We start from the raw sequence: 18,360 nt of genomic DNA on the forward strand, positions 1-18,360 counted from the left end.
GGAATGGCTGTGAAAGGACAGAGATAAAGCAGTGAACAGGACCTTGACCCTCATGTTGTGTTAGAAAGGAAGGGTCTTCAGCTGGAGTCTCTGCAACGAGCAATGTGTGTACACAGCCAAGTGAGCACGTAAAGATGTACATGCATTTAGCTGGGATTTATTTCTGTAGGTTTGATTCCATTCTTTCTGTTTCTTTTCAAATGTGACTGAAGCTATTTAACTCTGATTAATTCACCTCCCTGTATGAGTTGCTTTCTGTGATATATTCCAGCACTGTACAACATTTCGGGAAGCAACTCTCTGCTGTTGGGATGAATTCCTCCTTGATGTGTAGTGTGGCACATTTGTTCTATTTACTGATGTTGGAATAAGGTTTGCATTTAGTGTAAATCAGATCTGGAGGAACATTTCAGTGTCATGTCAGGTTCTGCAAGTTTGGTAGTATCAGAAAGTATATGTGGTCCTCTCAGCAAGAAAAGGTATCTTGTCACATTTCATTCTGAATAGTTGTAGTTTCAAGGTCCCCAGAACTTTAGTTGGTCCACTGTAAATCTCAGTAAAATCTGTCACTTGTTTTGTGCTGACATTTCAAGGGCTTCAAAACCCAGTGATCTTCTTAGCCCATCTGAGCTCATCAGTATTTGTCAAGATGTTTCTTTATCCAAAGGCTTAAGAGTGATATGAACAATTTCATTGATCCCTCCTTCTCTAAATATCTCCTTTATTTTCTATTCCATTTCTTTAATAATTATGTGTACACATTTCTTTGCTGGACAGGCTTAGTTGTTGTATCACAACCATGCAAATATAACTGGAGAACAAAAATTCTTATTACAGCATTTGGTGGTATCATGGACACATAAAGGAAATATATTCCCTACAGCATTATTCCCTTATCCAGCAATTCTCAGCAACTGTTTGCTTCACTAGCTGGAAAATACTCTATTGACTTTCTTGAAAAAGAAACTTTTTGTAGGGTAGTGACGGGCGATGTGATGACACAGCAAAATATTGCTGATAGGTCTGGTAATGAAGATGGCACATCTGTGCCCACATCTACCATACACATGCCTTTTTTTCTTATTGGAGAAACAGCCTTTCTTTCTCCTCTCTTAAAAAGGCACTTAGGCTGGTGGAAGTGGAAAAGATTTTTTCCAATCCATTGGTTGTAGTCTAACAACAGCAGGTGGGGTAGAGGTGAAAAACCCCACACAACTCATGGCGCCAGTTTCTAGAGGTAGCAGGCAGCAGTGCTGGATGTGCATACCTGTGTCCCTAGTTTTTCTACACACGAGCAGTTGACTCTCCCTGCCCTGACTATGCACAGTGCTAATGCTTACGTGTGTCAGAGAGGGATTCTAATAATGAGGCTTTCCAAGAAGGCAGGCAGGAGCTTATTGCAGGCGACTTAGGCAATGTCTCAGCCTGGTAGGGGTGGTTTGGGAGTACAGTACTTTATTTCAGCGGTGTATTTGTCTTGTTTTGTTTTGCAGAAGGAACACTGATCCTACCTTTGGTTTGTTTGTTTGTTTGTATTTTCCCCTCCAGAAAGCCCATTGCTGACCCTGCTACTGTGATACCGCTGTTTTGCAAAGCTGAAGTCGACACGCATGTAGGGGCGGGGGTTGTAACTCTGGCAATTTGTCCTTCCCAATTAGATGTGACTGTTCTGCTAGCTTTCCCTTCTTTATTCCTTTCATTTAGTTCATTGTGGGAGTTGGCTTGGGTTTTTTTTCCTTTCAGTTTCTTGTTTTGATCCTGGAAGGTTAGCTGTGCAATTTGGTTTCTTCTGTGCCAACCAACTTTAGTGGCAGAGCTCTTAAAAAAATTAAAAGCTATATCCTTCCATCCTGTCTTGTGTCTTCTCTGTACGCTACTGCTTCCATTTAAGCAAAGTTTACAGAATTGCTCCACCCATTTGGACACCAGGAAGGGAAGCTGTGAAATGGAGAATAACCTCATTTCCACCAGGTCCTTCGTTCCGGTCGAAACAACACTAATTGAAACTGTAGTCCAATTTCTATTAAGACGGATGGTCTCTCTCTGAAATTGGGTTTGTTTCTGATTTCATCTTTTTTCTTGTTTTCTTTAAAAAAAAAATAAATAAACCCCCGCGAAAACCAACTGAAAGCCAAACCATTTTTAAGAGCTCTGAATAAAACTGCTTTGCTGATGGGGAATGGGTGGAGATGACTCTGATTTTCTCTTGTGCCCGGCAGCGAAAGGGTTAATGCCTGCTTTCCTCTTTGGTATCTGTTAGTTGCAGCCCATGTTGTGATCAGTCCATGTCCATGTGTGTTTTGTTCCCAAATTTAATACCGGTTAATTAACAAGCAATAAGTGAGCCTTAACAATGACCGTTGTTTCCGATCTTCCTCAGGACACCCGACCTGCCTGCAGTTCACCACAAACATGACTGAGGCTGTTAAAACCTATCAGTGGCAATGCATTGAGTGCAAATCCTGCAGCCTTTGTGGGACCTCAGAGAACGATGTGAGTCTATTTACCTTTTCATGCAAATAAGCATCACTGCAAGCTGCTGCTGTGCCCACGCTTGAGAAGCATGTGGCAATGGTGTGGGTCGCTGTTTTACTGCTGCTTCCATGCATCTCCAAGGAAGAGCCACCCCTGAGAGCAGAGATGGGCTTCTCCCCAGTGTCCCCATTCAGCCACTGGTCTGTGCTGAAATTACCATGGGTATCATACAGGGCCACTTAAGATGCTGATACTTGTGGTTTGTGTACTTCTTCAATAGAAATTAGCTGGGGGCCATGAATTCCTGTTGCAGGGAGCTGCAAGAAAGTAGTATTTTCAGTACGATAGTCAGAGGCAGATGTGAATACATGATAACCCAAGAGAGGGAAGTATGTTCTTCTGTCCCTGATTTTCTTTACTTTCTTTAATGATTTTTTAAATGTAATTACAAGACTTGGGAAACATGAAACCATTTGAACTGGGATGGCTAGGCCTCACCTAATCACTTACTCCAGTGATTTCCAGAGCCTGCAGCTGAGCAATGTCCTCCCTGTGAGGTTTGCAGTTAAAATCTGATGCTAAGGGCCCTTGGTGGCCCGTGAGAACCTTGAAAAATTGACAGTGGCTGGAGAGCTTTGGAGGTGATTAGTTAACACTATATTCCCTACAGCAGAATAAATTTGAGGCCTGAGATTTCATTTTTGTTTTAGCATAAAAAAAATAATCTGAAACTAGGGAGCTGTTCTGCCTTAGGAATCACAGGATACTTCAGAGCAACTTTTTTCACCCCAAATATATGAAAGAGCTGCAGACCACATGGTGGGGTCATGTAATTTCCATCTGTTTCACAAAAAATTTACTCAGCTGAGTTTTGGGAAACTAAGTCAAAGGTTTCCTCTGAAGGAATTAAATCAGCACATGGTGACACTGGAGCCTAGCAAAGCCTGTCCTCTTCTCTCAGTACAGCATATCCCTGGCATAACAGCTTTTACTCTAGCATCATGAGGCCATCTTGGACAGGAACTCCTCCACTTCTCATTGTGATTTTCTAGTTAGAAACTGAACTGCCTTTGTGCTTAGAGAGGCTTTCTGCAGCCTCTGAGGAATATGGTGGTTGATCATGGATGAACAAATGTGATGCTTGTAGCCTTTATACTCCCAGTAGTCTCTTAGTCTCTGTTGCTGCAGCTCTGAATTCCCAGCTGAGCTTTGCTGGTTACCTTACTTATGTTTTCATCTTGGCAAGAGATTAATTTACATCATTTTCTCTCTTCTCCTCTTCTTCTCTCCCTACTGTCTCTCCAACAACCCTGCCTCAGGACCAGCTGCTCTTCTGTGACGACTGTGACCGTGGCTATCACATGTATTGCTTGAATCCACCAGTCTTTGAGCCCCCAGAAGGTAACATATGACTGAAGTCTGCTTTGAAAATCACAATAAAGTCTTTGTGGAGAAGGGAAGAATTTCGGAAAGGTGTTATGCAGGGTTAAGGAAACAGTAGCAAAGCAAACGGAGGTAGCACTACAAAGAAACAAAATGAATAGATATGAAGGTCTAGTGTGATCTGTGGTATCCTATTAAGTCTTGCCTGGTCTCCTCCTCTTCCAGGACATGGCTCTTTTGTGGGTCATGGATACCTTTGGATGTCCCACATGTCATTGCTCACCTCAATTTAGTCAACTGAATTGGGCGCCTGTGAAATGGGACTTTGGACTTCCTAAGAAGTCTAAGTCCCAGAGAGAAAGCCCCAGACAGGGAGGTCCTCTCTGGAACATCTGGAGCCTGTTGTCAGGAGACTGGATTAAGAGGAATTACCTTCCTCACTCTATGACATGGACGGTGAGGGTTTTGTGGTCAGTACTACCTTTGGTATGCAGTTATGACCTCTGCAGGGGGTTCAATCGGACTATCCTACGACTGGTTGGGCTTTGTCACTTGGCTGTGGAGCAGAGGAACCAGTCTCTTACCATTATAGGTTCTCTGACTAAAATCCTCAGAGAGCAGTAGAATTGGACAAGGAGATCTGTGAGTGCGAGTGACCACGGTTTACACGAGGGGCAAGACAAGAATAATTACAAATCAGGAGCTAATGTTTGTAACTTTGGTAAAAAGGAAGCTAAATCAGGAGGGGAAAATTTTGAAATGCAGCTAATAATTAGCTAAAGGTTTTTGTTCCACTGGGAAGTGGTATATTGAAAGTGTGAAAATATAAAACACCTCATTGCAATGCACACCCCAGTAGCATTGTAACTCATGTAGAAAACATATGGATACAAAAGTGAGGGCAGCAGAGGCTGCTTCAGAAAAGTACAGGCAACTCCAATATTAGGAATATCTGATATCCTATTCAAGCCAATCTTGACATAAACCCTGAGTGCCTGGGTTTTATGTTATTCCTTTAAGAAGGATTTCTTTATTTGCAGGGAGCTGGAGTTGTCATTTGTGCCAGGAGCTGCTCAGAGAGAGAGCATCAGCTTTTGGCTACCAGGCCTGAGGAGCTCCAGCAGTCAAGAAACACCTTGCTCCTGGTGTTGCCATACCAGCACACAATTCCCATCCAGAACACAAAGACACAACCCACATCCAAACGAATGGACACTCAAATACAGGAAGAGGTATCTGTGGTATTCACTGTCACTAAGGCCAGACCTCCTGGGCTCTACTAGGACTGTGTACTTGCCCAATGCTCCAGATGAAATCTCTTCACTGCTATGCATGGTTGCTGCTTGCCATTAACAGGCTCACATGCATTATGGAAGGGGGAGGGTTGTTATACTGACATGGCGAAGTCAATTTTGTGTGGCCTTGTGCTTTCTGTTTAGTCTTTTTTTAAATGAAAAAGTAGTAAGATATTTCCCAAGGAATTATTGGTGAGTACTTCAGCTGGGAGCAGCACCAGGTGTTTCTCTTCACAGGCTTGACTGGAAATCTCTTTACTGCAACCACTCTGTATATGAATGGGGGCTTAAGAGGGGTGCTCTAAGAGTTGCATTTAGTTCAGTACTTCCCAGTTCATGAAGAGCACATTGTCACTGAGAGAAGCACTGATCAAAACTTTATGGGGTGACCCTTCCTCCGTTGAATCAAATGCCCTGATCTGGCAGATCATTAGGAATCTGTTTTAAGTGTATCTGAAGGAAGAGTAGTACTGGTATGCACACACACAGATGGCCTACTGCCTTTGGTATTTCAGGATATTCAGGCATACTGTCCCACTGCAATGCCAGCATACCGTCCAGACATGTAATTTCTTTTTGTTCAGAAAATTCTGAGTGAAAAATCTTATGTATGTAACTGACTTTTTGTTTAGCTCAGAAAATTGAATAAAAGAAAAATTGTCATCTTAAGTTGATCATAGAAAGTAAAACTGTCCGTTTTCTGAGCAATCTAACAAGTTGCAAAAAGGAACAATTTTGGCTTAAGGTCAAATGAAGCACTTTGATTAATTTTTTGAAATTTCTAAACTAAAATGTTCTGCAACTGAAAGCTGCGTTTTCTGGGAGTTGCCTAATCCAGGCTTTCAGCATTTCCAAAGTGTTACTGTTTTTTGTCAAAGTAATTATCAAGATATAACTGAATTTCCAAATAATTTTTCCCCCAAATTCTCTACAACTGCATTTTTGGCCAATGACACAATTTGTCTAAAAACCTTCCCCAGCTCTAAAGAAAAGAATAATTTGTTGAACCTAATATGAAAAGAAGAATTTTCATAATGATCTAAAAATTTAAATAGGAATAGTTCTACTTTATTTAAACAAAGCTTTACATGTGAAATGAAGAAATGTTAAGTGAGAGCATCCATTGAAACAAATATATTGCAGTTGAATCTCTCTGAATAATTTAAGACATTACTAGGAGGATGAGCACATCAAATATTTTCTACAAGATACATCTTTAAGGTTAAAAACCTACCACTCCCTGAACTGCCAAGTAGCCCAGAATAACCATTTTCTTGGGTATGATATATATCACTTTCTATGCATAGATTTAAGTGGGTTTATAATATAAATTTTTGAGAGTCCCAAGCAGCATGTGACTCATGTTGCTGGTACAAGTAGGTGAGGACACTGAAGATTATGTTTGGCACGTTTATATTGGTTGAAACTCTTCTGCAAAATTAAACGTCCCTGAATACTTGAAAGACATTGTGAAACAGTATTGGTGAGCGATTCCTTCTTCCTTCTCCTGCTAATTACACTTAGTTAGGATGAGCTATACTGACCTAGTGCACTTTTCCTCATTATTCAGCTAGTTGCTTCCCCTTTGGTTCAGCTTACACACCGAAAGTAGCTGTGTCAGCTACTGGATTCTCCCACCTACTGTTCCAGCCTCTTCTCAGGCTGCAGCAGGAGTACTTTAACCTGTTACAAAAAAACGTAGGAAGTATTTATCCTAATTGTATTGGACCAAATCTCTCCTGGAGCAGCTGCACTGGCTACCTGTAAAATTCATTCAATACCTTATGCTTTCCATGTGACAGTCCTTCAATGAGCTGAGAGCACAAAGAAATTTGAGCATCAAGTCTGGGGAGAGCAAAGTGGAAGCCTGTGCACTTGCATCAGTTGTCTGATACCTGTTGGGACAAGGCTCTAGAGCAAATGTAAAATAAACAATCTTCCTCCCAGCCTGGAACTGCCCTGGCCCTGGGGAGCCCTTGGAGGACACAGCTGATCTGCATGAGCATTTACACCCATCTGTTGGTGTGGCTGAACCCTGCTGATCTGGCACTTTGGAATCATCACATGGCTCAGTCTGATACAAAATCCTGTGGCTGTTGTGGCCAGGAGTGCAAGTGTGTATTCACCAGAGACACCACTGGGCTCTCTCACAGAAAATGGGTGTTTTGGCAAGAGTGACTGGAGCTGAGAAGTGTGTATGCTGGAGGAAACTTTTATGGTGGTGCTGGTGGTGGGATCAGCAGATGTGGGCTAGCGTTCAGGCTGGTCCTCAGCTACCAGTCCTGCTGGACCTAGAGACTTCCATCATAAAAATGGCCATCGCCTTCCAGTTTCCTGATGTTTACACTGACCTTGGGGGAGTAAAACAATGCATTCTTAAATGGAGAGGAAATGCATGTTGTTTTGGCCTGCGTGTTAAGCAGACACTGATGGCTCATCATGTAAGTCTCTGGTAGCCTGGTTGGTGGGACCAGCTGGTGCAGAATTTCAGTGGTCTCCATCCCTATGCCAGAGACATTGCTGAAGAAGCTGTGCTCTCTGTGCACACCTGCTTTCCTATTTTGTGCTTTTGATCCAGAGTGCTGACTGTTTTCTCCTCCCACAACTATTCTGCAGCCAGCAATATCTTTCATGTTCAGAAATACTCCTCCGTGGCCTTGCTGAAGGCTCATCACTAATGAGGTATGACAGAAGGACAGATTGCTAGATCTTCAATGCCAAAGTGGTGTTTGCCATCTGAGATCAGTGTGACAGGGTGCTTACCCACAGTGGACCAGCCGTGTTTCATCTCTCCAGCTTTGTACTGTGTGCTGTGTAGCCAGGCAGCTTCAGGTAACTTTGGCAGCAACTCCTTTTGGATAACCTAAAAAAGGTCAGTTAGAGAAGATCATCTTTGTTGATACAGTAAATTGCACATTACTTCCTTCATGCCCACAATGGCATCTCCTTGGGTGTTGGCTACCTCGGGCTGTTCCAGAGATTGAACAATTCAGCTGTATTGTGTGAAACCATGGCTTGCGTCTGGCTCTCCCTCCATCACATTTGTGTGCTGCGCTGCCCAGTTTCCTCTCCATGGTGGGAAGACTGCTGAGGAGGAGAGCAGTGTGGTGGCAGACTCAGAAACCAGAGGGGTGGAGAAATGATCACTGAACAGGGGCATCCAAGTGGTACCACTGGGGAAGTCAACTCATGTTGCCATCACAGAGCCTCCCCTATAGCTTGGAAAGGGCAATACGTTTAAGAAACACGAGATGGGTCCTAATCTGCCTCCAAACTGTGCTGCCATAGCTGTGTTGCACAGTTTACATTCTGTAAACATACCTCAGACCAGTTCTTGAGCTAGGAAAGCCACCATCAAGTGTGTTCTTCTGAAGCAAATGTTACTCTAAATAACTTTGAAATAATGATTTTTCATCTCTCTTTAAAAGGAGCTTAGTCAATTCTGCCCCAAAGGAAGATTCTCCTGCACCATGCAGTGTTATGGGGCTGTAGCATTTTCTTTACACCTACAGCATGTGTTGTGACAGGGGTCATTTGGGAGGTGACGAGTAGATGGGGGTAGAAAGGAATATTAATTAAGCTTGTCACTGCCAGAGGGATAGTGTGCATTGTGTGCAAGAAAATTCCAGCTAGAGCTGGGCATGATTTTTCTGTGTGGAATATATTTATTTTTAAAAAATGTGCTTTTGAGAGAACCATAATTATTCATACATCAAAGTCCAATCTGGCAAATTATTTCATACAAAAACTATGGGGGAAATATCAGAAGAGTTGAAAATTATTGTTTCAATCTTTTTAGAAAGAATCACTTCAGTGTTTGAATTTTAAAGTTAATGTAATTTATATTGGGAAAAATCTGGCACCAGCATGTGGGGAAAGAAAATGTAAATCTTATGGAGGACATGATTAAAAGATGGATTATCTTTTCAGTGTTGTTATGGGAGGCTGTGGGATGATCACGAGGAGGTCACCTGACATTTCAACAGTTGACCAGTTCTATAATTTTGTGAAAATAAGTTCTGTTGAGAGGAGCAGGCAGACAGGACAGGAAAGCCCTCTTCTCTAACTAGTTCTGGGTTCATTATGATCTTAGCATCTCCCACTTTTGCACGATATACTGCATGACAGGACGAGGGGAGCGTGCAGCTGAGCAGGGTGACCACGGCTGCCAGGCAGGAGCAGGGGGTGTCTGCAGACAGGGCCCCCAGCCAGACTGGCAGGGATCCCCACAGATTCAGGGCCAAACCTAGAGCTCAGTTCCCAGCCACTGACCTGGGTGGGGGACAGCCTGTCCCGCAGTGCTGTGGGTCGTGCCTGGCTGCCCATCGCAGGGGCACTCAGCTGCTCTGAGCCAGTCAGGGAGCGGCACATTCCCCATGCCCCACCTATGTGGAGTTATAAAGCAAGGGGTTTATTTCCTCTTACAACACGGACTGCAGCACTGCTGTGGGCAGGTACTCAAATCTGTGCCTCGCTTCTGGAGAAAAGGCAGGATGGCAATTCTTAGCTGCTTTTGCAAAGCACTTGGAGCCTACAAACAGTGTGCAAGCCCCAAGTGCTGCTGTTTCTCACAGTGATGCAGACCCAGGATGTGGCAGAGCAAGAAGAACCAGCTCTTCTGGGCTGTTCCTTACCCCATTTATTTCTGCCAGCCACAGGCCCACGACGCTGCCTGGGAGATAGGAACAGGTGACAAGCCAGGAGTTGGGTGTGACAGATCCAAGACCCTGCAGATGAAGCAAAAAAGTTTAATTACAGTGTCTGTGCTTCTCCTCTGGTGAAAGAGGGAAGGAGTTGTAACTGGCAGGCACCCAAATCCATCTTCAGTGGTGATACAATTACTAGCAATGACCTCCAGCCCCAGCAGCAGTTAAATGGCTTTTCAGGGCAGGCACCAAATCTGGTCTGGTTTACATAAGATAAACTCAGATTTGCTAGAGGGGCAGGGAGAGGAGGCGGGTGTCTCTGGTTTGAAGGGGACTGTTTTACAAGTGCAGTTGCCCAGCCCACTCCCCATCATGTTCCCCTGGCTATGCAGGCTCAGGCAGTGTCCCCACTCTACCAGTGCCGGTGCCATCATCCAGGGCCAAAACATCACGTCCCCACTCCCGGGGAGCAGTTTTGCAGAGAGTGCTGGCACTGTCCCAGCTCTGTCTCTGGTGGTGCTGGCAGGGGCACAAGGTCTCACTGCGCTGCAAACAAGGGAGAGAGTGACTGACGCTCCCAGGCAGTGTCCTCCTTGGGGTCAGTGGCTGTCTTGAAGGAGGCAGGCTGCAGGTTGTGCAAGCACAATTCTGCTGTCCTGATGGCCAAGCCTCAGCACAGGTTAGAGGAGAGGTGCATCACTGTCCTGTCTCTCCAGCTGCACCACCGGCGTGTTTGGACAGTCCCCCCAGCACTGTGCATTGAGGCACATAACTGAGGGGTAGGGGGAAGGTAAAGAACAGCAAGTAACATGGGGGGACAGAAGGGGCTTCAGGGTTTACCCTTTTATTGTATGCCAGTGAGAATGCCAGGCATTTTGCAGCTGGGGAATCAAGCCAACAGCTTATTAATATTTGTTGTGTATTTCTGCCATGCTGGGTGAAAATGTAAAGGGTTATTACATCAGTGCATTTAGAATATATGTTGTTACTGCTGTTTTGAAATGAGGAAACTACTATTTTCAGATCAGCTTACTGCCCTTTGTGTGCTTGAAGTTAAAAACAAAACACTTCATACCTGAAAATTGCTGATTTTTCAGGTATTGATATTTTCTTTCAGACTCCTGTCAGTCTAGTTATCCATCTGATTCAGTTCATTGTAACAAACTATAGGTTTCACCTCCACGGTGACTCAGGAAATATTTCATCTCTTCCCACTTTCAGAAGCTAGGGAGAGAGAAGGGCAGGGTTTATTCTTTGTATTCTGAAAGACTGATAAAGGATGACATGTTCATTTCATGTTCATCTCCGTTCCACATCTTGAATGATTGCATTGGTTGGCTGGGAGGGCATTCCTTTCCATAGCAGTCTGAAAGGTCTTTGCTGCCATGACTCACCTCTGTATGAGAAAGCACAGTCCAGTATTTTGTCCACTTGGATAGAACTCCTCCTGCTATTGCCATACAAGCCATTGAACCTGCTAATTCTCATCAGCGACCCTTGTGCCTACAAGATAGGGACTTCCCTTCCAGTTCTCAAGATTTTCTGCCTGGAAGGCCAAACCCCCTGCTGCCCATGAACTCTGATGGAGCACAGATCTGTTTCAGCCTCAACATGTGCTTCTGCTGGACACAGGACCTCATTTGGATGTTCACAATGTACTGCCAGTGCAGAATTTGCGAGCAGGACTAAAAAGGAAGTATCTGCTGAAAATCAATGAACAAGACATGAATGTTATACCTAACCTACTCTTCCTTCATAGCTCTCCTAGGAGTGTAACACTAGAGATGTGTCCCTGCATTTTGGGAAGGCTGTGCATGAGGAATTTCCAAGTGTCATCTCCTTTGAGCTTCATTACAGAACATCTTGCCTTGTTCATTCTCTTTTTTTTTCTCACAATATTTCAGAGACAGTGTATACTAGAACTGATTCGAAAGGTTTAGAACAATTCAGAAATAGGTCCAAATCAAACCATCAGCTTTTATCTCTCCCTTAGAAGTGTTCAACAAACCTTTGATCATTGCAGGGAATCAAGCTTGTGTGTTTATTTAATCTCAACTCAGCATTAAGGTCATACAGTAGTTCATAAAGACTTTTTAGTCATAAAATGTTCTTTAAAAAAAGTGAGAGATGTTTCCTCTTTACCTTGATGTCTTTCCATTTCTTCTGCTGCAGCAGAGATCAGCAGCCTTCCTGTTTACTTAAACTTTCTTCCAGCACTGCAGCCTGGGTCAGAAGTGATGGGGATAGTCTTGGAAATAATTTATTTCATTGAATTGCAGATGTAAAGAGAAGCTCAAGAGCATTTAAGTAAATTCTCATCTGTGCTACTCAGTCAGATCTCCTAAGAACCAGAGGCTTGTGTACATGTTACTTTATTGGTTCACCTTTTCTTCACCTCCCATTTCAGATTGAATGTGCCATTGGTATATGCTTTTTTTTTCACTAGAAGTGGTTGAAAAGAAAAACATCAACAATTAAAATTGGGGGTGAGGAAGATAGAGTTACAATCTTTGCTGTTGATCCTTTATTTGATTTGGGACAACATTGTCCCCATTATTCTAAAGGAAAATAGAAGGAGGATAAATCTGTGACATCATAGCTCTTCTCCCAGATAAAAGCTGTTTTGTCATCAACTTGTAAGTGCACTTTTAAAATGCTGGAGTCATGATCTCTGAATAATGGCATTGGCAGAGCCTTACTGTGTGATGCTATAGTATTGATTTTTAATTAGGAGACTTTAAGTTATATATACAAATTTATATACATGTATATATGCACACATATATATATGTATATCATAATGTTATTTACTGTAAACATTGCTCACTGATCAGGAATAGATCTAGAGTCTTATAATAAGTGTTACTAAAGAAGGAGGAAAGAGAAAATCCTACTTGTTTTGCAATTTGTGTCAGCATTCTAACAAAACAGGGCAATACATTATCGCTTACAACTTAATCTGAGTTGTATTTGCAACATGATTTATCAACACATGAAAGAGAACCAATGTTCTAAAAAGTGGGACTGATTCTCAGCTGCTCTTAGTCAACATTCATCCATTGACTTTAAGGAGTTTGCCTGGTATCCTTAAAGAGGCCAAGTCTAAGTCGTGGACTTTAGTCTTTACGAAAAGGTGTGTGGCTGCTTAATAGTTGAGCACACCCAACACATGCAAGAAAACAGTTATTTCTATCTCTGTCTCTAAGTCTGGTCTGGTCTGTTTATGCCCTGTTCTGGCTCCAGTGATGCCACATCACAAGCTCCAAAGGAAAGTGAGAAATCTCAGCACAAGATAATGATGGAACAGTCAGCAACCAGGGAAAATGTCTCTCTGATTTCAGTATACTGCCTTTTGATTTTTCTGTAAACAACTCCTCACTGCTGTATCAGGAAACAGTGGACAGCAGCACATTATTTTCCCTACCTGTATGAGACCTCACTTCAGTCAGCTCTATCCTCCCCTCTCTTACGCATTTCTAATCTGTTCTAGTATTTTCTATCTCTCTGTCTCTTCACGTGGAAATCTTTTCCTGCCCCTCTCATTTTTAGCATCTCTCTCTGGAGTCAGTCCTCTTCAGCATCATTTGCTCTGAGACGGGCACCCAGGATACACCACAGATGTTTAAACGTTCCAAGCTTTACTTCTCTCCCAACGGTATGTCCTGAGAGTGTGTCTTTGCTTTTTAGCCATCCCATGAGTGGGCCCATGGTCACCTCTGGGGTATTTTTCCTTTGTGGTTACAGCTCATCCCAAAGGAACCTATGTTACAGCCAAGGGAAGAAATGCAGCCTTGCTGCCGGCACACACTTGCCCTCCTTTCCCCAGTGCTCCAGCTGGGGATATGGTCAGGCTGCCGGTGCATGAGATCACATCCAGCAGGGCTACTCCCTGGAAGCCAAAGTGTTGCTTAGTAACCCACTCATGGAAGTACCAGAAGCATTTTTCAATCTGTCACATTGGCAAAGAACACTGGCTTCTTGATTTAGAGGCATTCTGCTGTGCGTGGCAGGGCCATGCTCCATTATCTTGCATCCAGTACTATCTGCAAGCAAGGAAATGAACCTCCCATTTAATGGAGGGGCTGGGAGAAGGTGGGGGTGTGAGGCACAGAAAATATTTTTCTAGGACCGTACGTGAAGCTTTTAGCTAGTTCTCCTGGCATCTAGTCCTCATCTTAACTCCCTTCCCATAGGAGATATTCCCTGCTTATGAAATGCACTCCAGGGTCCTATAGCAATTGGCCAAACAGGACCCTGCAGCACCTTCATCTATTATGAGACATTACTGCAATAAAACTTGGTGTGTCATACAGAAACTGGATGAGGTATTGCAATATTTATGCTGTAAGCCTCAGTGTCGTGGACAATTGCTACAGAATAATGTATGTCTTTTCTTAATGCAGTGGAGTCACAGCAGCTTCAGCAGAGCACACTGAACACAGATCATCTGTGATTGCATGGTTTCCTCAGTTATTTTCAAATTATTCTGTTACAGAGACTTAAATGAAAAATATCATCTCATTTAAAAATAGACTGTAAAGGCTCTTAGGTTACTCCCCCTTTTAAGAATAATTCAATCGGAGAGCAAAATATCCAAGAACTGGATTCTGACTTCAGAGGCTTACTCCTTTATCTGGCACTGGTTTATCATTAAAAATGCCTTCAAAAAGTAACTTGAGGGCTTTTATTTGGGGTACCTTATTGATTTTGCTATCACATCGCCTCATTTCGGAAATAAAAAGGTATTTTGAACAAAGTCTAGCTTTGAGCTCTGGGGACCAGCTGGACTCTTCCCATCCTACTTCTTGTTATCAAAGATGATAGAACCATGGAGTGTATCCAGCCACAGCATCACCCATTTCTGTGGCTTGCCTCCTGTTGACAGATTGTGTCCTGGAAGCCCTCTGCAAAAAACTGAAGGGCTTTTATATGGGTCATGGAAGGTCTGAAGATGAGGTTGTTAGACAAATGTACCCAAGAGCTCTTTTGGTCTTCAGAGTGTCATTTACCTGGGATGATGCTCAATGTTGCAGTGATGAAATCAGCAAGTTTGTTTCTTGTGTAAAGCCATGTCAGTGACACACACAACAGTTCAGTGCTAAAGCTTGGCTCAGCATAAAGATGAAAAAACATCCCACAACATCAGAAGTTCCTGACTTGATTTCTGAGAACTTTTTGAGGAGCTGAGTACCTTCCTGTGCTCTTTCCCAGTCTAATGAATAAATTTGGCTATGGAATAAAGGCTTTCAAATTCATTGTGCATAGCTGTATTTTTATTGCACATAGTTTAAGAAATACAGAAATTGATGAAAAAATGCTCCTGATGACTGGCCAGTATAAGAGCTTTTGATGACCTGCTGTGGATCCCAGAGCAGAAATGCCTACATCAGAGAAATATTCAGAATGAACTGGTTTCTCCAGGGGACAGGGAGCATTTTTGGCAGGGAAGACTATGAAGGCCTGATCTACATTTTAACTCTTAGAACTGGCTGTGCCAGCTCAGAACTGATGGAAAGCTTGCCATTGCGATGCTTTGCTCTGTGGAAAAAGGATTCAGAGAAGCACGAAGTGTACAATGCATTATTTGTTTTAAAAGTATCAGGGTATCTGTTTCCAGTCTTCTAATACATTAACCTTGAAGTTTGTTCATAATGAAATAGTCTAGTCTTACAAGTTAGCAAAAGACTTATTGTCATAAAGACAGTGGGCTAGGGAAGAGCAGGTGGACTGGGTAACCTCTAGGCAATACTGAGAAAGCACATCCACTCCCTGCAGTCACAGGGGAGGGCACCTCTTTGCACTTACTGCACATTCTGCATCTTAAAATTATTTGAGGTGAGAATCATTTTAGAGCAACTGAGTTAGCTACAAAGCAGGAGATGTTCTATGAGCCTTAATTCTTGTTGTTTAGGTTTTGGGGTTTCTATCTGTTTGTATGTTCACAGCCTTCTTTTCAACATTTGAGGATGCTCTAGGTTACTTCTGTCTCACCTAACTGGGATCTGCTTGCCCTTATGGAAACAAATTGTGGGGTGGAAGCTGCCCCACTTCCTGGCTGTACATACCCCTATCTATACAACATATATGTGTATGTTGAGTGATTGCATCGTAGTGGCTTTTGTAATGCAATAACTGTGGTGTCAAGAAAATGTGGTTGGAGAAAACTATACTTGCAAATTAACCTGAATAGAAAATCAAAGTCAGTGAAAAGGCAATATAGCTGAAGAGTTCTTACTGTGAGCCACCACCATGTTGTCCACAATATGCCAGCTTCTGTATCCTCTAAATAGCCCTTTATCCTTTTTGCAGCAGAAGTGGACTTTAATTTTATGTTTGTACTCTGAACTGGAGACAGTGGTGTTCAGTCTTTTCATAATGTGCTGATGAATCAAAGTGCTAACCTTGTCGTGGGTTCGTCATCTTCTGTAGCTTCCCAGCAAAATAATGCAATGCCAGTTGGTGAATAGCCTGGAGGAGTTTTGGCTGCTGCTGACTGAAGCATGCCATTGAAATGTTGGTCTCCAGGGCCAGGAGGTTTTGTATTGATGCCTGTAAGAAAAACTCAGCAGTGTCAGATGAACCCAAATGTCCTATTAGTCACATGGCATGTACAGGGACAAGCCAAAACAACTGAGTCAGGGGAAAAAAAATAAGGGCTTCTGCCTGAAGAAAATCTCACATACCACTCTCATTTCAGAGGAAAAACCCTTTTGTGACCAATCCTGGGTGACAAGTAGGTGGGCTCAAAGGCTGGAGAGACACATCTTTGTAGTATGTTTGTCACTGTGTCTTTGGTTATATAAATGTACCAGAATAGGAGAAAAATGCCTGTCTTTCTTTCAAATTCCTTTTCAGCTCTGTACACGCCTCCAGGTTGCCTATTGCTACACCCTGTGAGGCCTCATTGGAGTTTACACTATGTTGCTTGGTATTTGTTTACTTTTGGCGGCCACAGACTAAGGTTACAGGTTTGGGAACCAGTACATAATTGTAAGGACAGCTTCTTGTGTTACTTTTTTCCCCCTCTCCCTCTTTTGTAAAGTGTGAACCTTTCTTTGGAATTCTGAAGTGACTGTATTGTTACAACGTTTGTATGTAGAGATTTGTTTTGACATGGCTTGTGTGGAGGACCTTTGCTCTTCTTATCTCACATTCAGTTTTATTAAGTGCTTGATAGCTTTGCCAGCCTTCTCTGGGGGAGGAGAGGTGATGGGGTGGCTTCAAAACTTGGCTTTTTTTAAGGGAAATTTGCCCAGCTTTACCTAGAGCAGTATGAGAATCTGGGGTGCTCTTGACTGTTCTTCACTCATCCTGATCTGATTGCTTCTTGGAGAAAGAGATCAGCCTTGAAACCCTCAGAAAAAAATATATTGCTTAATGCGCTAAGCCAGCACTGACCAAGAAGGCCCATCAGTTTGTCACGCATGGAAACCTGCATGGTGTTTCACCCCGCCAGAAGGCGGCTGTGCAGCACAGAGTGAATCAAGGCAACTCACACTGCTCTGTGGATGCCACTGGAGCCACCACAGCTTGCACCAGCCAAGGACCGGCCCTTCCATGTTTTGGTGGTTAGGAAACCTGTGAGCGAAATCCTACGGGGCTTTGAGAGGAGTGGAAAATGGGTGTTGGAAACCTCTCAACTTCTCAGGATTTCTTTGGTATTCATACACATTTGCAAGAATGTATTCCAAGCATCTTGTACTGTTATTAGTAACTTGTACTGTAGTTTGTTAGCAGTGTTGACTACCTACATAGCTAATATTCTGTTGCAACTTAGAAAAAGTGTAAACAACTGCAGAAAACAGGAGTTTAGAACTTGTATGTACTGTTTTTTTTATATTAAAGCACTTCAATTAAAAGTTCAAGGAAAAATACTCCTGTAGCCGTTGTTGTACCTTTGTATCTGTTTGGATAACACATGAGTGGAATGAGATGGGAGTGCCCTCTTCCTTGTTTGCTTTGGTACTAACCAAAAGAGATGGTCAAAATTTTGGGAAGAACTTTGGGTGTTAAAGTTTATGCAGCAAACAGAAGGTGCCAGCAACCTAGTCCAGAAGACATTATAATCTTATGAAATCCCTGCGACCAAAGCTGAAGAGTCTGAGGGATGGCCAGGCCATCACTGAGTGGTGATTCACACAGCTGTGAGTATCTACAAAAGAAGTTTTACCTGGGGAGCAGTTAATGAATGAGTCCACTCTGTAGTATGTTAGATTTCCTTTATTTTTATCGCAAAGTACCTCAGAGGTCACCGGAAGCCTGTTCACGTGAAAGTGAAGAAAAAACATCCCCAGTCCAGGGTTATTTCAGGAGTATAGCAAAGTTGTGGCTTTGGGTACCAGAGGAGTTGGAAAACAGCAGCACACACAGGCAACAAATGGTTCTCACCACACATCCCAGAAATGGTTTCTCTCTCCTCCCTGCCCCCCCTCAATGTGCCTATCCAAATACTTTTCTGGATCACATCACTGTGGGATCAGCGTGCATAAACAGACATCTCTAAAGCAGCTTGTGATTTGGTGATCTCAGCCCAGCTCTTAGTAGCCAGATGCCCATAATAT

At 43.0% G+C, this 18,360-nt stretch overlaps 1 protein-coding gene across 8 annotated transcripts in view; it reads left to right on the forward strand.

Moving 5' to 3' along the window:
- Positions 1–17,673, forward strand: part of DPF3 (double PHD fingers 3) — a 195,469-nt gene extending 177,796 nt beyond the window's left edge. For all 8 annotated transcript variants that reach the window (XM_017742007.1, XM_008639498.2, XM_017742009.1 and 5 more), the window contains 3 exons: positions 2,381–2,493; positions 3,795–3,876; positions 4,899–17,673. In XM_017742007.1, coding sequence (XP_017597496.1) covers positions 2,381–2,493; positions 3,795–3,876; positions 4,899–4,969 — 266 coding nt within the window. In that variant the 3' untranslated portion in view covers positions 4,970–17,673. The remainder of the gene's footprint in view (positions 1–2,380; positions 2,494–3,794; positions 3,877–4,898) is intronic.
- Positions 17,674–18,360: the final 687 nt, after the last annotated feature.

This window comes from Corvus brachyrhynchos, unplaced genomic scaffold, assembly GCF_000691975.1.
Source record: "Corvus brachyrhynchos isolate BGI_N302 unplaced genomic scaffold, ASM69197v1 scaffold115, whole genome shotgun sequence".
Classification (NCBI taxonomy): Eukaryota; Metazoa; Chordata; class Aves; order Passeriformes; family Corvidae; genus Corvus; species Corvus brachyrhynchos.